This window comes from Centroberyx gerrardi, chromosome 10 (assembly GCF_048128805.1).
Source record: "Centroberyx gerrardi isolate f3 chromosome 10, fCenGer3.hap1.cur.20231027, whole genome shotgun sequence".
Taxonomy (NCBI): Eukaryota; Metazoa; Chordata; class Actinopteri; order Beryciformes; family Berycidae; genus Centroberyx; species Centroberyx gerrardi.
The window spans coordinates 12,676,233-12,694,872 of record NC_136006.1 but is presented as its reverse complement, the minus strand read 5'-3'; the positions used below and the strand labels follow the sequence as shown (position 1 = coordinate 12,694,872).

At 42.1% G+C, this 18,640-nt stretch overlaps 1 protein-coding gene across 1 annotated transcript in view; it reads right to left on the bottom strand.

Moving 5' to 3' along the window:
- Positions 1 to 429: 429 nt before the first annotated feature.
- Positions 430 to 18,640, bottom strand: part of LOC139912159 (fibronectin-like) — a 43,552-nt gene continuing 25,341 nt past the window's right edge. Inside the window, exons 25-49 of the mRNA XM_078285940.1 lie at positions 17,841 to 18,113; positions 17,023 to 17,137; positions 16,743 to 16,819; positions 16,550 to 16,639; positions 15,601 to 15,867; positions 15,265 to 15,381; positions 14,667 to 14,831; positions 14,341 to 14,496; positions 13,843 to 13,956; positions 13,374 to 13,643; positions 12,754 to 12,965; positions 11,148 to 11,235; positions 10,687 to 10,869; positions 10,395 to 10,484; positions 9,639 to 9,830; positions 9,106 to 9,195; positions 7,499 to 7,598; positions 7,044 to 7,263; positions 6,435 to 6,605; positions 6,207 to 6,345; positions 5,576 to 5,743; positions 3,961 to 4,086; positions 3,552 to 3,658; positions 3,142 to 3,261; positions 430 to 2,253 (exon numbers count right to left, since the gene is read on the bottom strand). Of these exons, the coding sequence (XP_078142066.1) occupies positions 2,185 to 2,253; positions 3,142 to 3,261; positions 3,552 to 3,658; positions 3,961 to 4,086; positions 5,576 to 5,743; positions 6,207 to 6,345; positions 6,435 to 6,605; positions 7,044 to 7,263; positions 7,499 to 7,598; positions 9,106 to 9,195; positions 9,639 to 9,830; positions 10,395 to 10,484; positions 10,687 to 10,869; positions 11,148 to 11,235; positions 12,754 to 12,965; positions 13,374 to 13,643; positions 13,843 to 13,956; positions 14,341 to 14,496; positions 14,667 to 14,831; positions 15,265 to 15,381; positions 15,601 to 15,867; positions 16,550 to 16,639; positions 16,743 to 16,819; positions 17,023 to 17,137; positions 17,841 to 18,113 (3,719 nt within the window). The 3' untranslated portion in view covers positions 430 to 2,184. The remainder of the gene's footprint in view (positions 2,254 to 3,141; positions 3,262 to 3,551; positions 3,659 to 3,960; positions 4,087 to 5,575; positions 5,744 to 6,206; positions 6,346 to 6,434; positions 6,606 to 7,043; positions 7,264 to 7,498; positions 7,599 to 9,105; positions 9,196 to 9,638; positions 9,831 to 10,394; positions 10,485 to 10,686; positions 10,870 to 11,147; positions 11,236 to 12,753; positions 12,966 to 13,373; positions 13,644 to 13,842; positions 13,957 to 14,340; positions 14,497 to 14,666; positions 14,832 to 15,264; positions 15,382 to 15,600; positions 15,868 to 16,549; positions 16,640 to 16,742; positions 16,820 to 17,022; positions 17,138 to 17,840; positions 18,114 to 18,640) is intronic.

Below are 18,640 nucleotides of genomic sequence, written 5' to 3'. Positions count from 1 at the left end.
ACTTACATTTTAAGTTACATTAATTTCTTGACCCTGCAAACACACCCTTAGGATTTGGAATCAGGTCTCTATCTCTGTTAGTTTTATAGGTGCGACTAAAAACAATAATTGTCCAATGGCAGAAATCACAGATCTAGATCACCAAAATCTAACCAATTTTTCTTTGGCCCAAGGCCCATCTGTCCACCAAATTTCATGGGGTGAAAACATAACCTCCTTGGCAGAGGTGCTTAAGCAAAATGGACAGTATTTTTTTTACTGTGCAGTGAATCTCAGGTTCATGGAGTCAAGGTATATAATTCCTTTCAGTATAAAAGTGCATTGTGTCATCCTCATCTGACCCATGTAACCAGGTAAATTTCAGAGCCTGATCAGATCCCCCAGCATCTGATGGTGTTCAACAACAATCACACTGACAACATGTGGCTTTTTGTCCATTTATTAAAAAGATTCAGTCCACAGTAGTTCAGACTTTGGCACCAACAATATAAAAACAAGTTAATCAAACATAAAGTGTACACCCCAAAATAGCATTCAAACAAAATGCTTGGATAAAAGGGATAAATAAAAAAAATGAATTAAAAAAAATTTTAAAACATTACAAACACACATTTTTGAAACTAGAATGCATCTCATCTGGAAACAATAGCAGTTTTTTCCAATACGTCTTTGAAAAAGAGGTAACAGGTAAAAAGTGGAACTTTTGGTCAGTCAACTTTGGCTTTAGATTTGTTAGGTGCTGCACCCAACTTGTTTAACTACCAATCTTTCAATTGTTAACTGGCATTCATTACAGTTGGCAGAATAAGATCTACATGGTGACTACTAGAACTTATAATAATAGCAAGGCGGCGTGTTTCAATACCAACTCAAAAGTAACAGTGCTTGTCTTTTTAAGGGAAAGTAACTTGAAGGGAAATGCTGGTAACCAATTGCACCGGTCATCAAAAAAAGCAGGACACCGACCACAGAATTAGACAGAAAGGACACTTCCAGGTGTATGATGTTAATCTCCTTTGTTACCACGAATGTCGATTCAAGTAAAACTGTCCGATCCGTTTTATTTGAATCTGACTACTATGAGTTTGACTGTCATGTCTTTTGGGGGTCGGTCAAGCTGAGATTGGAACTGTAAATGTTTGAATGTGTCTCTTGGAAAGCGTATTTCACATCACAGTGGAGGACACACAGGAAAACACTGTATGGCTTTGGGATTTTTTTTTTTTTGCATTACAACTCTGTACCTTGTAACACTCTGTAACACTTTCCTGATTGGAATGTCCAATGACCAAGAAAATACATTCACAAATTAAAGGAAACCACAGAAATGTCATTTGCATATATTGAATTGACGATGAGACTCAGAAATTAACGTTGAACGCAACAAATTTAAAAGAGTTATTTACCAGGATCCAATCACCTGAGCCACTTGTAATCGCTCATAAACCATGGCCACATCACAAAAAAACTGATGCAGTCCAGAGTATTGAAAAATGAAGCGAAACAAACCTTAAATCACAAAGAATATCAGGGAATAGAATTATATGAACTGTGTAGTTTCTGGTACATTAACAGACATTTTGAGTGGTGTGTATTGTCCTGGTCAGAAAAAAGAGAATACAGTGGGAAATGTCATAGAATGTGTCAAGTTTGAAGAGGAAAGAAAAAAAAAATAAAATCACGATGCGACATTAAAAATACACAACCCCAGTACTCACAGCATCTGGTATGTGTGTGTGTGTGTGTGTGTGTGTGTGTGCTTGGCTGGCAGTGGGTGGGGAAAGAAGGTTTGAGGTGATAAAGCAGCAGAAATGGTGCTCTGATAGACTGGACGCATTACATAATTAGTTTCAAAATACAACAACAGATGAAGGAATCCTGATTTGTACGGTAGAGGAGATGATCACAACCCTATTTAACGATTAAAACACTGCTTAAGGGCGGAGCGTGGCAAGTCGGATGGATCTTTGAAAAAGGCACAGAGGTTGGTGTAGAAAAGTCTTGTTAAGGCACTAAACTGGTGTGGAGAAGACTTTGTTAAAACAAAGGTTTGGCGTGGGGAAAAGTCTTTTAAAAAAGGCACACAACGGGTGGAGATATTTTCTTTTGTTGAAGCAGGAGGAGGCTTCCTTGTTGAGTTGGTGGGAGATCTCAGCTCTTCATCCTCCTTTACTCCTCTGCTCTCTACTCCGAGGGGCTGAGAGCGTCAGCGAGCAGCTCTGGTCTCAAACACTCGATCGGACACTGGATGTTCTGGAGGGCAGGGGAGGGCGGCAGGGAAGAGAGGGAGAAAGAGGAGAGAGAGAGGCTGTATTAAAAAAATGACCTTTTTGTGCAAGGCAGAATTTTATTTCCAGCTCAATCTTACCCACATGTTATACTTCTTTCAAGTCTTGCAAGTCACAAGTTATACATCGTTCTAAGCACCAAAATAAAAAGGAATAGAAGGGGACATTCCCATTTGAATCAATGTTATTTTAAATGATGATTTGGCTGGTACACTTAAAGGAAATGCGACAATTGAAAAATGAAAATTCACTACAGTCACAAGTCTTACGAGTGCTGTGACCAGAACATTGTCAGTGAGGAAAATAGAAGAGATAATAAGGTGAATATTGGACTTTTGGACCCACGGTGCAATCGTTTGGCGACAAAACCCTTGGCTTATGCTGCATGAGTTGTTTGGAGAAATGTGATGGACATTTTATTTGGAGCTGTAAACAAATGGCTCTGTTAACTTCAATAGTCTGGGATAAGGCTGAGATTAAACCTCTCGTGTGCGTTTCGTTTTCCTACAAACTTAAATGGAGTCTCGACTGACATGGGGTTGAGTAGATAATGACTGATATGAATGATCATTTTCATTTTGGGGTTAACTATTCCTTTAAGACAAGATAGATAGATAGATAGATAGATAGATAGATAGATAGATAGATAGATAGATAGATAGATAGATAGATAGATAGATAGATAGATAGATAGATAGATAGATAGATAGATAGATAGATAGATAGATAGATAGATAGATAGATCAAATGTTTAGGACTTTTTTCTTTTTGCAGGGGATTACAAACATGATCAAACAGAAATAGCAGAATAGACTAATAGTAATAAAACAGGTAGTCATAGTGAGTCACTGACCAGTTTGCGTAGAGCGTTTTCTCTGTAGCGGTCGTAGGCGTCGGAGTGAACAGGCTGCAGGAGGTCAACATCCACATCAGTCTGTCCGCCTGGCCTTCTGCAGTTCTCACAACGCCAGCCCTAGAGAGGGACAGAGACAGGTTAATATACACACACAACACACACACACACACACACACACACACACACACACACACACACACACACACACACAGAGTCTGACCATAAGGTCTCAGTCATTCAGTTTGAAAACAGCAGTTTTAAGGAGGGAGGGTAGTACACACAAGAACACACACACACACACAGTCTGACAACTTAGTATCCTGTACTTCTAACATTATAGTTAGTGTACACACACACACACACACACACACACACACAGAGTATATATCCACACAGCGTTATCCCACCTGTTGTCCTCCATAGCAGGTACAGGTGCAGATGGCTCCCAGGTATTCCTTCTGCCACTGGTTTCCCACCTGGTACATTTTCCCATCGTCGTAACATGTTGACTCATCTGGAGGAAATACATCAAAGACAGAATATTGTATATTAAAGATGAATAATGCTGGAGTGTACTAACTAAATAAAGACAATTCAGGAACCACAATGAAGACCAAATACACTTTATTTTCACAATCACTTAAGGGAGTGAGTGCAAATGAGAGAGAAATGTAATGCGTGAGTGTATACATGTGAAACAGATGCAGAATGTGTATGAACCAGCAAGCGTGTATGTATCCATTTGTGTGTGTGTGTGTGTGTGTGTCTTGAGTAAACATGATGTGTGTGTGTGTGTGTGTACCAGTCTTTACTTACGCGGCTCGCATTTGAATTCTCCCTTGCCGTTACCCAGGCAGGTGCAGCTCATCATGTGACCGTTCTCAGCGTGGCGATCCCATTTCTCGCCGATACGGTAGTTGTTGCCATTGTCATGGCACCACTCTGAAGGAGGGAGGAGGAAGAGAAGTAGAGAGAGAGAGAGAGAGAGAGAGAGAGAGAGAGAGAGAGAGAGAGAGAGAGAGAGAAATATGTGAGGAGGATGAGTGGAAGGAGGAAGGAGAGTGAAATGGATATAGATGTAAGGGGAGAAGATATTATTTAGAGAGTGTCCAAACATAAATTCTGTTTCAAACTTTTCCCATCCCCACTGAGGAGAAAGATTCACAACATCACAGATCTGCATTTTCACATACAGTATGTGACATTTGGCGGTCTAGGTACTGTGCAGAACAGGCATTCATTCCCATTCTGCAAAACACATTTCTATCTCAACAACATATTTCTGTTTCGACATAATTTAACATCACATTCTCTAGAATGGACCTAAATTCGCACAATCCCTCCTGCTGTGAAGAGAGTACATTTCGTTGGTTCCCAGTGGAATAGACCCATCGCCCTGGTGGGCGCACACACACACACACACACACACACACACACATACACACAAACACAGTCCATGCAATTGCTTTGAATCTATGACCCATGCTTTCATATTCAATTGGTGGTCTCAGTTTTTGGTATCGTCAAGTTATCGACATGGACAATACAAAAAACAGACCGAGGCTGGCCAGTTAGCTTTGCTTAGCTTAGCTAGCTGCTGTCTCCTCTTACTGCAATGTTTTCACTGCAATGTTTTCACTGCTTCCAAACATGGCAGAGAGGCTAACATGGGCAGACCACAGGCAGAATATACTTAGTTTTATTAAATATGAAGTGATAGAATTGGATGTATCATGTAATACATACATGATATACAGCGTACGGAAATCACTGTACTGATATTATGAATAATATATATAAAATAATGTATAAAATAGCATCTGAAGAACTATAATATTGCACATTATAGTATATCAGATACAAAAATAGAGAGCAATTTAATGTAAATGAACTATTTCATCATTGCCAAGGCTGCCCATGCTTGGATTATATTACTGTGTGTTGCTGCACATAGAATATTACAGTTCATGTTCTATGGCTTTGCACTATAGCGAAGGAATTTATAAAATGCAATATGTGTTCAGTAGAAACAATGATTCTCTACGAAAGTAATGGACTCCGTGTTAAAGATGGCAGCTTTCTGATTTGATGCCACTTTGGTTCTCCTGGTCCACCTAAGACCTATCAAGACCAGGATGTAGATGTTTGGATGCTTTGTACACATAATATTGTCAGATCAGGGGTCCACCATCCTAATGCATGCGCTCTATTCCTCACTTTGAGCTCAATCAATTAAATTATACAAAATCTCACAGCTTTTCGGGCTCCACAAAACTCCACCAAGTACATTCTGTGAGTCTGTGTTCATTTCATTTTCCCCCTCTTATAAATTCCTTGAGTAAATCACATAGAATTATTGGACTTCTAATTCTATGGTGTGTTGTTGTGTGTTTGCAAAGCATGCTGGGATGGGGTTATTAAAGCCACTCACTGGATGAATCACACCTAAAATGGCCGCTGCCCAGGCCCAGGCAGCGGCACCACAGCTTGAAGCCCGTCTCGGACATGCGCTCCCACTCGGAGCCCACCTCATGGTAGGTGTGTGTGAACGTGTCGTAACACACATCGCGGTTGCCGGAAATGGGGATGTCACCTGGGACTAAGGGGTGGAAGAAAAAAACACAATTTAGAATTTGTCCATTTGATGCGGTTTACCTTGTCCTGACTTGTTTTTCCTGGCACTGAGGGAGAGAGAACATAGTCGGGAATTAGTTTATTTTCCCCAAATAATAACAAGAAATTCAATACAACTATCAATGCAATGGCAATAACTGTAACACCACGTAATCAGCATTCATAGTAACATTAGACAAGCAACTAACCTTGCTGTGGGCACTTGCATTTGCTATACATAAATGCATATCAAACTCAGGTTTTACTAATTGGCCTGTATAACCAACAAAATGGAGGACATTACAGCCACAGATTGTACTAATCTAATCAAGACTAGAATTAAGCACTGTTCAAAATAAGCATAGTTGCACACTTTGCTTCCATGTCTAAGATGGTGAAAGAAAAATCATTTCAGCACGCTTCGTCTTTGTCAGTGTGGACTACTTTACCAGCATTGCCAGCAGTTATAACTTCCTCCAGAACCTTCTCTTTAGCCCCGCCCCTCATGGCCTCTACTATGACATTATAGGACGCTCCGGATGTCAGTCCAATCAACGTGGCACTGGTGGAGGTGCCAGGAAGACGCATCTACATGGGGGGGAGAGAAAGCGATTAGAATGTGTGTGTCCATGTGCGATTACATATGTATGTGTGTGTGCGTGTGTGCGTGTGTGTACCTGGAAGTCCCTCTCCTCTAGGTGTGTGATTGGGTTACAGGACACCACATACTCGGAACTGTGAGGGATTGGTTGCCAGGAGATGGTTGTGATTGTCTGCGCTTCTTGTGGCAGCTCTGTCTCGTTGTCGGGGAAACCAAACGGCAGACCCGGCAGAGGACCATCGCTCACCTGCAGGACCAAACATACAGTATAAGGACAGGACAACTATAACATTATAAAATGGATAGCTCTGGTCCTCAGTTCTGATTGGCTGAGACACATTGAAGATGTTGTAAAATACCCGATAAACGCACATCTTTGACCGCATAACCGTTAATGTAAATACTCAGCTGCAATCTTAAAGTCATATAACTAGCACAGCTTTCAGGGGCAGCGTAGATTGGCAAAATAATATTCTAATACATCTGTATACCTGCTATACTTCAAACGAATCATCAGAATAAACAGTAAATGACAGTGTGAATGACACTGATCTACAGATACAGATGAAGTGATTTTGACCATTAAAACATATTAAGAAGCAAGCTAAATTGTAGTTTAAGGAATATAATTATTTAATACAGTATTAAACAATACCATACGGTACATGACAGAAGTCTCACTCACCCTGACCAAAGGTACTCTATTTCCATCAGGGCCTGGTACAGGGATGTAGACCAGGGGTTTCCTCACAGTGGGTCTCTGGCCCTCTTTGGGTCCGATATTGGGACCATTGATTCCGTTATTAGGGCCCAGGCTCTGGTACTCTGTGTAGATGTGCTGGCCCTGCTGGTCCGGTTGGTTCTGGCCACCAGTACCAGCCAAATGGACATGGTTGGAGTTGAAACTGGAAATAGAAAGACAAGGAAGGAAGGGTGGGAGAGAGAGGAGGAGAGGGAGAGGTAGAGGGGAAGGAGGAATGGAGAAAGGGAGAGAGAACATAGAAAAATCATTGAAAAACTCAGGAAGCAGAATAAGTTAAGTACTCTTCAAATGCTTAGCAATGAATAGCTGCTTCTGGTCTTGCATTGTTCTGCCTAATTAATAATAGCAGCAGTCAAAATGATTGTGCCTGGTCTTACCTCTTGTCATCGAAGGACTCTGGTACATCCAGGATGTCAGTGCTGGGTCGGTGAGGGACTGGAAGCTCAGGGACCAACAGATGGTGATCTGGAACTGACTCTGATTGGACGAGAGACAGAAGTGTGCTGGCTGTTAGAAGCAGGCAGGGCAAAGCAAAAGCTACAGATCCACTAGCTGCATTTTTAGATTGTAGAGTGCCCCAATGTAATCACAGGAAACTCATGAAAACTGTCCATCTCTGACGCTGCAGTATACAGGGAAATAATGCACAGCTTGATGAGTTTTAATGCTGTGCTGTAAAACAATAATGTTCTGTGGTATAAGGGAAAATAAACGGTAAAAAAATACATTTGGTGGATCCATACTCTAAGTTGTAGCTGCCCTTAGTGATCCACGGTAAGATTTGCATTTTCCCCATTAGAAGTTATGGTTAGGATCTGCAGTGGGAAAGCCGATTCATTGTCTACTCAGCATTCTCAGGTGGGCATCTTGAAAGTTTTCAGTGTGAAACCCAGATAAGAAGTCTTATCTGCACACTAGCAGTTTGTCTGCAGCTCATTTTGGGTCCTGAACCCTTGCTTTAGAAGCCAAGCTCTATTGTAAAGTTGCCCACGAGTGCTGACTTGAGATCAGCTTTCCTTACAACAAATCCTAACGTCAACCTTTGGTAAGGAAAAAATACAAGTGACCATCAATCACTGATTTTTCTTTAGGCACAGCAGTTACAGAAGGAAGCCAGCAGGGTGCAGCATAGCTCTAAAACTGCAGGAGATTTTTAATGACATTTTTTTTTTTCTTTTTTTTTCTTTTTTTACACACAGACAACTGAATTATCTACCATTCCAACTGAAAGGTAGTCATATTGTTATAGTGTCGCATTGGACGCCCAAGGTAAAATTAAATTAGTGATATTAATGAATTAGTCTGCATGTAAATGTAGTGATTGCTGCTCTCAAAAAGGGCTTTGCTAACAGAAATATTTATTGCTGTAAGGCCTTTCATTTTTATGAGAACCATTTAAACAGGAAAAGCAAAAAAGCTAAGCTCACAGACACAGACACTGGCTGCAGGAGGAATGAATCATTACAGTCAGATAATTCAATAACATACACTGACAATCCAACACATTCAGACACAAAAAGACAAGATTCCTTCAACTAATTAAGCTCCAAATTGCAATTCCTGTCAAGGTCTCTGCAACTGGGTGCTAGAAAACAACCTCTGAGATGGATTTGATGTTGATTTGATCCTCTAAATTTTTATGGGATGCCTTAGCAGCTAGGTTTTATCAAAATGCCACTGCACCATCAGTATGTAATAATTAAAGTTAAAAGGATGAAAGGGATATAATTAAAAAATGTCCCATTGCAAGATAAATGTGTAATGAAAATGTGCTTATCATTAGTGTCCTGCAAAACCCCTGTCTCTCCAAAATGACATATTTTTAGAAAGTGGAAAAGAACAAGAAGAACTTACACATTTTGATATTTAACAATGTCTTAAATCGATCGGCATGGTCTCAGAGTCACGGAAGATTTTTAACATATAGTGGCAATGTAAGCTTTCAGTAAAAATAAAGTAAAAAAAAAAAGGTGGGTGGACTTACGGGTTCTGGCCTTGCCCACTAGAGGTGTGCTTCTCAACGCGTTCTGCAGGGCAACAATCTTAATGACATATTCTGTTCCTGGTTTCAGACCTATGAACAAACACAATAAACACAAAATAAAAAAGTTAAATAAAACAAACTCAACTGTTTGAACTGAGGGACAGAAAGACGTCTTTTCAGTATAAACTCATTTATTCCTAATATTGACAGTGTGGGATTTAAAGAAGAGAGAAAAAAAAACTGTATGTGTGTTTATATTCTCTCTTTATATATCTTTATATTCTCTTTATATATTTTTCCTTGCAACTTTGGCATTATTACCCCACTCCCATGGCAACTGATTGGAAAATCCTGCAGTATTGATGTTTTACTGCAGAACAGATGTAGTGCAAGGGGATTTTTATATTGGCTAATGTATGTGCCCTCCTCCCTTACCATAGTTTGCAGTGTATCTGTATTAGTATGTAAATGTTGAATGTTTATTTACATGTATGTATATGTGAGCTTGTGTAAATCTCATGCTCCACACTCACCGTTGATAAAAGCGTAGCTCTGTCCGGCGTGGGGTCGGGGGGTGAGTTCTCGAGGTAAACCCCCCGCCTCCTCATAGGTGACGTAATACCCGGTGACCCCTGGACTGTGAGACGGCTCCCAGGTGAAGGAGATGCTGCTGGGGGTCAGGGAGGTGAAACGGATATTGGTGGGAGGGATGACCAACGGTTTGGCTGGAAGAAACAGACAGGCAGACAGTTATTTTCCATAAAAAAACATACATAGCAGGGAGATGATGTTGAATAATTTGTGCAAACAGGTGATATGTATCCCCTATCAAAACAACTATACACACACTCCATCAAATTGGGCAAAAACTATAAAGTAAATAAAGTAATTACTGAGGAAAACACTGTTAGACATCATTAAATACATATGCTAAACCAATATTTGGGTAAATGGCAGCTATTAGACTCTACATTCATGCTAATTCTTCCTAATACTAAATAGTACCTATACAAGTTAGAACAACATTTGAGTGCTGCCATTTACCCAATCATTGGTTTTGTATGCAATAAGTTACATACTGTACGCATTTAATGATGAGTTTCCCTAAGGAATTACTGGAATTTATCTCCTTTCTAATTTTGACCCAAATTGATAGAGTGCATATTTCAAAAGCCTGATTTACAAGCTGAATGCATTTCTTACTGTCTGCAAAGGTGATGTATAAGATGCTGTGTTGTTTGCATCTGTTTTTGAGCTTAACATGCCACAGTATAATGGTTAATGGATACCTGTGGTGGCGGTGAGTGTGAACGGGGCGCTGCGTCCGTTCCCATTCAGAGTGTAGATGTTGATCTTGTAAGTGGTTCCTGGCTGCAGACCTGAAGAGTGGACACACAGATAGGTTAAAGGGGTCAGTGTGTGTGTGTGTGTGTGTGTGTATGTGTGTCAGTGTGAGCATCCACTTTCATATCCCTAGTAATGCAAGACCACGAATCTGGGTTGACAAGTGAGTAATGCTACGGAAGTATTCTTACATGTGCACATGTTTATATATTTATCTATCTTCTTATATCTGCGCACCTGTAATAGTGTATGAGCGCAAGTCGGGGGTGATGGTCCTGTGGATGGGGGTGTGGCCTGTGGAAGAAGTGGGTGTGGCCTCAACCAGGAAGCCAGAGATGGTTTCCGTCTTGGAGCGCCAGGTCAGAGTGATGGAGGAGTCCTTAACGTCGGAGATGCGCACACGACGAGGGGGACTGATATCTGGAGACAGATGAGGGAGAGAGAGAAGGGTTGGGTGGTGAACGAGAGTAAATGAGTGAGTGAGTGAGTGAGTGAGTGAGTGAGTGAGTGAGTGAGTGAGTGAGTGAGTGAGTGAGACATAGAAAGAGTATTAACACAAGAGGCTTTTTGAACATCAAAAATCTCTTCACAGCAACTGTACACAAGAAAAAATAATGTAAAAAATGTCATCTCACTCTTTTCATATATCAAAACATGCCTTTTATTTGTCATTTGAAATGCTTAAATTAGAGACTCACTGTCCAGTGTGGTGACCTCTCCTTGGACTGGCCTGCTGGTCAGAGAGTTCTTCAAGGCATAAACATGCACCTCATAGATAGTTGCAACCTAGGAAGAGGGGAAGAGGGACAGAGAGAAAGAGAAATAAAGAAAGACTATAGTAAATAAGCTCTTCTCTCTAGACGGTCACAGTGTTTAGCAGTCTCCATAGTGCTGAGCGTATGTGTGTGTGTGCGTCTTTGATGGGTAAACCACATGGAGATGACAGGGCAGGATGGCAGGACTGTGGCTTCCCTGGGCAGAGAGACTGCTGCTTTGAAACCACACACACACACACACACACACACGGTACTCTACAAAACACTGGCTGCAGCTACAATCATAACCCTCATTAGAACTATTTGTGTGTGTGTGTGTGTGTGTGTGTGCTGTACATGTGTATGTATATGTACCTTGCGCATGCATAGGCATGTGTCTGTGTGTGTATTATCTTCTGTGTGTGTGTGTGTGTGTGTGTGTGTGTGTGTGTGTGTGTGTGTGTGTGTGTGTGTGTGTGTGTGTGTGTGCACTAGAGCCGAGTTGGGCCATAAACTACAGTCTGGAACCCTCCAGCAGGGTAACAGCATCTGTCTGAGGACTATTCCAGATCCAAATAGTTTTCCTTTGACTAAATAGGAAAAAAAAAATGGAGTCTGGGCATGTCACATGTCCCCTCCTTACCCTCTCCAGAACTCTGTGTGTGTGTGTGTGTGTGTGTGTGTGTGTGTGTGTGTGTGTAGGTCTGTACTTTCACACACTTGTAACTGGACTGGCATAAGTCTTGTACAGAGCATTTCACATGTGCCATCCGTCACTTTTCCAGATCTGTTCTCTTAGGGCGGACGCACACTGCAGGATTTATGACCAGGTTCATCACTAATTACAGATGTCGTCACAGTAGGAATCCCCCTTTCAGTTTTTAGTACTATTACTGTGAAAGTGATGTGATACTTTATGGATCGCTGTAGAGAAATTCTATTTTTGCTGGTCACCGCTACATAGAGGTCAGAGGTCACGGTCAGCTACAGGACAGCGCCCCCCTGGAGCTGGTAGTGGTAACGCACTTTAGTTCCCATGAAAGGAGGTTTGGAAAATTCAGAACTTTCTCTCCTCTCATAATTTATTTTTCAGCTATCAGGAGGCACAAAGAGTGATCGGGAAACATTTTATTTTACATGAGTACATTTTATTCTACATTATATTTGATTATTAGTTATATTAGTTATACTTTTACATTAGACATTATTTACACAAACATCAATTATTTCTATTGTATCAAGGTAATGTAAAACCTTGCTTGATTTTTTAAATGTAATTTTTTATCAGTTTCTTTTTTATTGAGCTTATTTACTTATTTTGTATCTTATTTATTTAATCTATATTATTTCCTTATTTTTTTTTACTGAAACTTCTTTTCTCCGGCTTCTATTTTTATGAAGTTTAACTAGTGCATTGCACTGTATTTTAATGTGCAAAATGTGCTATATAAATAAAGTTTGATTTATTGATATACCACAAGAAATACAGTCATATATACACACACACACACACACACACACATACACACACACACATACACACACTCACCATGAGTCCAGGTATATGTGCCTGCGTTGTGTCTGGGGCCAGGTTGATCTCTTTGGTGGGACCGCTCTTGTTCTTGGGGTTCACCACCACCCGGTAGCCCGTCAGGCCCGATAGCCCTGTTAGCCGGTTAGCCTGGCCCGGCACACCCCAGCTAATACTGAAGGAGGTGGGGCCAACCTGGGAAAACTGCAGATCGGTGGGGGATGGGATCGCTGGGCGGGAGAGAGAAAAGAAAGAGGGGGTTAGAGAGCGACAGAAGTAGGGAAATGTTGGTCTGTTTCTGGGAGGATGAGGGAAGTTTATGTGTGCGGAAAACAAAGAAAGAGAGAGAGTGAGTGAGTGTGAATCTGCATTTGCCTCTGTCTTACACGGGCTAGGTGTGTTACTGTAATTATGCTATTGTATGCAGTAATATTGTGGTAAATAGGGTTGGGAGTAACAAATACTTGTAATGGCATTACGTATGCTAAATACCAAAAATTTTTTTTACTGTATTCTGCTATGTTACCTAAAAAAAATTATATATTCTAATTACAGATAGAGATGTGAAAAATGAAAGGATCACTTCTGTAAATGCGTTTAAAGTGGAAGCCATGTCTATGGAAGTGCCTCTTCCATACCTGTAGCCTGTGTCCCGACCAACGGCGTGCTGGCCGTGTGGTCGTGCAGGGCGATGACCTTCACAGTGTATTCACTTCCGGGTCGCAGACCATAGATAATGGCCGACTCAGCATCCCCTCGGGGCGCGGGCAGCAGCTCTCTCTCGCCCTCTTCGGGACTCGAATACATGACACGGTAAGACGTAACGACTCCCTCGGGACTGTCCCAGGTGATCCGCAGCGAGGTGGAGTCGATGTCCGAGAAGGTCAAGTCCTTGGGACGGTCTACATCTGAAAGGGGGGCAGAAGGGAGAAGGGGGGTGAGGTAGAGGGGGTAGGAAGAGCAGGGGGAGAGGTTGAGAGAGACCATTTTTAACAATTCTGTCCACTGGTAGAAGAGGAAATATGTCATTTCTGGGCAGGGCTTGTGTTTCTTTTGCAAAACAACATTTCACACACACACTCCTCTCTACTATATGTAAACACTTACTTGTTACAGCAGTCTCCACCAGTGGGTTGCTCTCTCCATCTTGTCCCAGAGCATACACACTCAAAACGTACTCTACTGTAGGCATCAGGCCTGAGAAAGTCAACTCTGTCTGGTCTGGGAACGAGAAAGAGGGGACACAGAAACAGAGATGAAGCTTAGAGATTTTGAAAATAGCATATTTATTATATAATTGATCAAACTGGCCATCTATGAGTCCTTAACATGAATATATTTCTGTGCAACATTTTGATCATATTCCTCACATGTATGCAGAAATATGTTTTACTACTATTATTATCCTATGTTACAATTGAGTTGGTTGGTTTCAGAGGTTTTCTCACTCTGTCAAGAATAAAACTCCTGACGAAACACTGAATTGGCACAAAATATCGGTCAAGGTAGTTTCAGTCCAGAAAAATATCGGCATTGCATTGGCCTTCAAAACCCAAATCAGTCAAACCTTAATGGCTGCCTGTCTGTGAATCCATGGATAAATACCTGGAGCGACCACCTCAGAGAAGGAGGGCCCCTGTCCATTCCTGGGGGCCCCGGTCACCCTGTACCCCTGGATGGGGCCCTGGGCTGGGCTCCACCTCACTGTGATACTGCTGTCTTTCACATCTGTCACCTCCATCTCAGAGGGAGACTCAATGTCTGGGAGAGACGGATGGAGAGAGGAAGAGGGGAGGGAGAAGAGCAAAGGGTGAGGGGAAACAGAGGGACAGAGAGGGGGAGGTTCATGACCAGGAAGGGCTAACTTGTCTCTGCTTCTGAGTGTGTGTGTGTGTGTGTGTGTGTGTGTGTGTGTGTGTGTGTGTATTTACCGGTCTTGTGTGTGACGTAGATAGGGGTGCTGGATGCGGGGCTGTCTCCTCTACCAGTCACAGCGTAGACAGTAACAGTGTAGTCAGTACCGGGCTTCAGGTTAGTGATGGTGGTAGTGGACTGAGAGCCAGGCACCGTGAACTCCTTAGGATTACTGTGACCTCCTACAGATTGATTGGATTAAGATACACGAAGTTGATAGATCAAAAGATAGATAGATAGATCGATAGACTGATGAACAGATATACCGACAGGCTGATAGACTGATCGGAAATAATGAACGAAGGCAAGAAAACAGGAATCGTCATTGGAAATGAAAGGGAGTTGTCTAGTCATAAAACCTATAATCCTCAGAGAATAACACTGAAAAATATTTAGATCCTTGATACCATTTAATCTTAAGAGGAATCAATTTAAAGCTATAACTGTATATGAATCTGAAATTTACACAAGAAAAGCTATCACTACCTCACCAAGATGCATTTACTAGGAAAAGCTAGAAAGGAAGAGCAAATTCAGGAAAAACAACACTTTTCTGCAAAATGGGCTATCCCATCTTCCCGTTTTATTCTAGTGTTCTCAGTGTTGCCGGCTTACCGGTCTCGCCATGTGTGATCCTGTAGTAGCGCACAGTGACAGAGGGGGCGTCCCAGCGGATGGTGATGCTGGTGGGGGAGGAGTCTACCACCTCCAGGTCTGTGGGAGCATCAGAGACTGGAGGGAGATAAAAGCAAGAGAGAAAAACACACATAAACAACAGATAATAATAATAAGAGGGGTAGTGATGATGATAATAACCAACATACCATTGGTGTTTCGCATAAACCTTCCAACTCAATGACCAGGTACTCATATCAATATTAACATCCATTTAAAATATTCTATTCCATCTATTCTATCAAGATAACAAATCAAGAAAAAAGGGATGCATACTGGTCTTCTGTTTCCCACTGAGCGGCAGGCTCTCTTGCATGCGGCTCACTGCGTAGATGTTCACCAGGTACTCGGTCTCCGGCGTGAGTCCCGTCAGGGTGAAGTGGCTCCTGGAGGGGGGCAGCCTCTCGTCCTTGGCCCTCCCACCGCTGGCCATCTGGTAGCGGATCCGGTAACCTGTGATCTGGCTCTGGGGAGCCACCCAGTGGACGGTGAAGGAGTTGGTGAGGACCTCAGAGAAACGCAGGCCCGCTGGTGAGTCCAGGGCTGGAGAAGGTTGGGAGAAGGTAGGGGGAGGGATGGGGAACAAGTAGGGGAAAGCAGGCAGTGAGTATTTGTCATTCATAATGTTTCAGATAAATGTTCACTTATGGTGTATCTCTAGAAAAGACAGACACAATGTTGGTTGTATCAAAGCCTTTTGGCCGATTGTGATCTAAACTTTCAATGCCAGTCTTTTAGGCAGGTTGAATATTCATAGGGGTCTTGCTCAGAGGTACTTTGGTGGTTTTCATAACAGTAAGTTTGAGGAATTGAGCCAGCAACCTCTCAGCTACAGGATAGACTTGCAACCTAACCTGCTGCCAATAGCGTAGAAAGGATATCATACAAGTATATCAAGAAAGTATATCATACAAAGAAAACCCTTCTGATTTTCTTCCTCTTTCTACATTAAAACATTTAATATCACCTGTAGTGAGGTGCTGGCATTTTAACCATACAGTAAAGCAGTTTTGGAAAGGACTACTGAAGTGCTCCTCTCCGGGGAACTAAAGCTCCCAGCAACTGTGCCCTAAATGACGAAGGAGCTTACTCTGACACATGTAGGCCAATGAATATGATTTAAGGGATCAAGTTGCCGTCCTGAACCTTTTTCCCCTCCATTGCTATTAAATTTAATATTGCCCGTTTATACTCCTAGTGTCATACCAGATTCAGCGGTACTCACTTGTTTTGTGGGTGCCGACGAGAGGTGAGCTCTCTCTCTGTTCATAAACGCACACCACGCTCACCAGATACTCTGTGTTAGGCAGCAAGTCTGTGGACAGGGGAGAAAACACACACACAAGTGCATGAGTGTGTGTGTGTGAGTGAGTTTGTGTGTTGTTATTGTTTGTTGTCTGCGTTTGTCCATTACTTACTCCTTAGCACCACATCATTACTCCTGCCTCCTACGCTGGTTTCTGTAATGTCATCATCATCGTCAATGGGGTGGTACCTAATCAATTAAGAGGCCAAAACAGAGGTAAAGTTGTAATTTTATTGTGTCGTACATGAGTGTATTTGTTTGTATTCTAGAACAAAAGCAATGTGCGCATTCAAAAATAACTTTGAAGGAATTAGAAATAAACACTGTCGGGCTTTAAAAGCATTTCTTCTGCAATTTGTCGAGTTAATCACGTCGCATGTTTGTATTCGTACCTGATGAGGAAGCTGTTGATGTCGGCAGGGTTGGGGACGTGAGGAGAGACCCAAGTGACTTCCATACTGTCGGGCCCCACCTGGCCGAAGCCCAGATCTGTAGGAGCTGGAACAGCTGTGGAAAAACAGAGAGCAGCTTAGATTCACAATTGATTGACAGGGTGTTCCCATCACCTCCCGGGGAGTCATGGTAGACCTCAGGCTGCCAGAGAATTTTAACAATGCTATAAAAGAGATAAGAGGCAAGAAGAAAGCAAAGACGGAGGGAAAATAGATATGGCGAAGGGATGAAAAAAGAACAGAATAAAATGCATGAAAGAAAGTGATAACACCACCATCTTTTAAACAGAAAAGTCTGTGTCTGCCTTTGTATGTGTGTGTAAATCCGATGTCTGCAGTTTTATGACATCTTAAAAGTGAGAGAACAAACAATGTTTGCATTAGGGGGCAAAATGAGCCTCAGCATGATAAAATCACTCAACTAAAACCACATGGTCTGCACACACACACACACACACACACAACACTGACAACACAGCAGGCAGTGCAATTACATCAGCAACTTACAAGATGTGCTTTGAAGAACGCTGTGCTAGTGTTAAGAAAAATGTGATTTGCCTTTCATTTGTGTTCCACTCAAATCACAGAATCTAAAAGATACACAGCTTTGGTTGTGGTCTTATTTATAACTGAATGGTTCTTCTCTAGATTATCTTCTTCACTATTTGGAAATGGTGAGAGACGTTTCTTTGAAAAATATGTTAACAATATCAGCAGTTGGGGAAATCTTTTTGGATGTGTGTAAGCATGTATCTTACCAGTCTGCTGAGTGAGTGTGGTGGGTTCGCTCTCCCCGCTCTCCGTCACAGTGATCACACTAATGTCATAGTCGATACCGGGCTCCAGGCCGTAGACCGTATAATAACCAGCCGTCGCTTCCACCAGGTCTTCGAAGATGGGCACGCTCTCGCCGGCTGCCACCACCGTGATGCGGTACCCAGTGATGGTCGTGGTGTTGAGCGGGGACCAGCGCAGGCCGATGGTGGTGTCGGTCACGTCGACGAAGCTGAGGTCGGTCAGCTGTGGGACTTCTGGGTAAGGGGGGAGCAGGGAGAACGAGGGAGAAGGAGAAAGAGAAGACAGCGGAAATACCCAACAAACGAGAGGGAAAGGAGGAAGGACAAACAGACAGACAGACAGACAGACAGACACACAAACACAGAGGCACATGGAAGCAGTGGTCAAGGTGAGCATTGAAAGCTGTACACTTCCAGTAGAGTGTGATATATTCATTATATCACGCAAATGGAAGAGCTAATGCCAAGGCCGATATCCCTGATATATATTAGATATTGTCTAGTGAAGTTTGTATTTTTCATTCAATGGAGGATCTCCATTGAAGAATCTTAATATATACCCAGGAAACAAAGCATTAGGGTTGCAAAACAGTTGCTAGTTTTGCATAGTCCTTACAGATGTATGAGAGATGTTGGTGCTGAATTAGCGCAGTGATACTAACAGGACAGAGCTAGTATCTCTGACTGATTGATGTCTTTTTAACAATGTTGCTATTGTAAAAGACAGCTTGCTCTTACCTGCCTACACAAAAGTTTCCCAA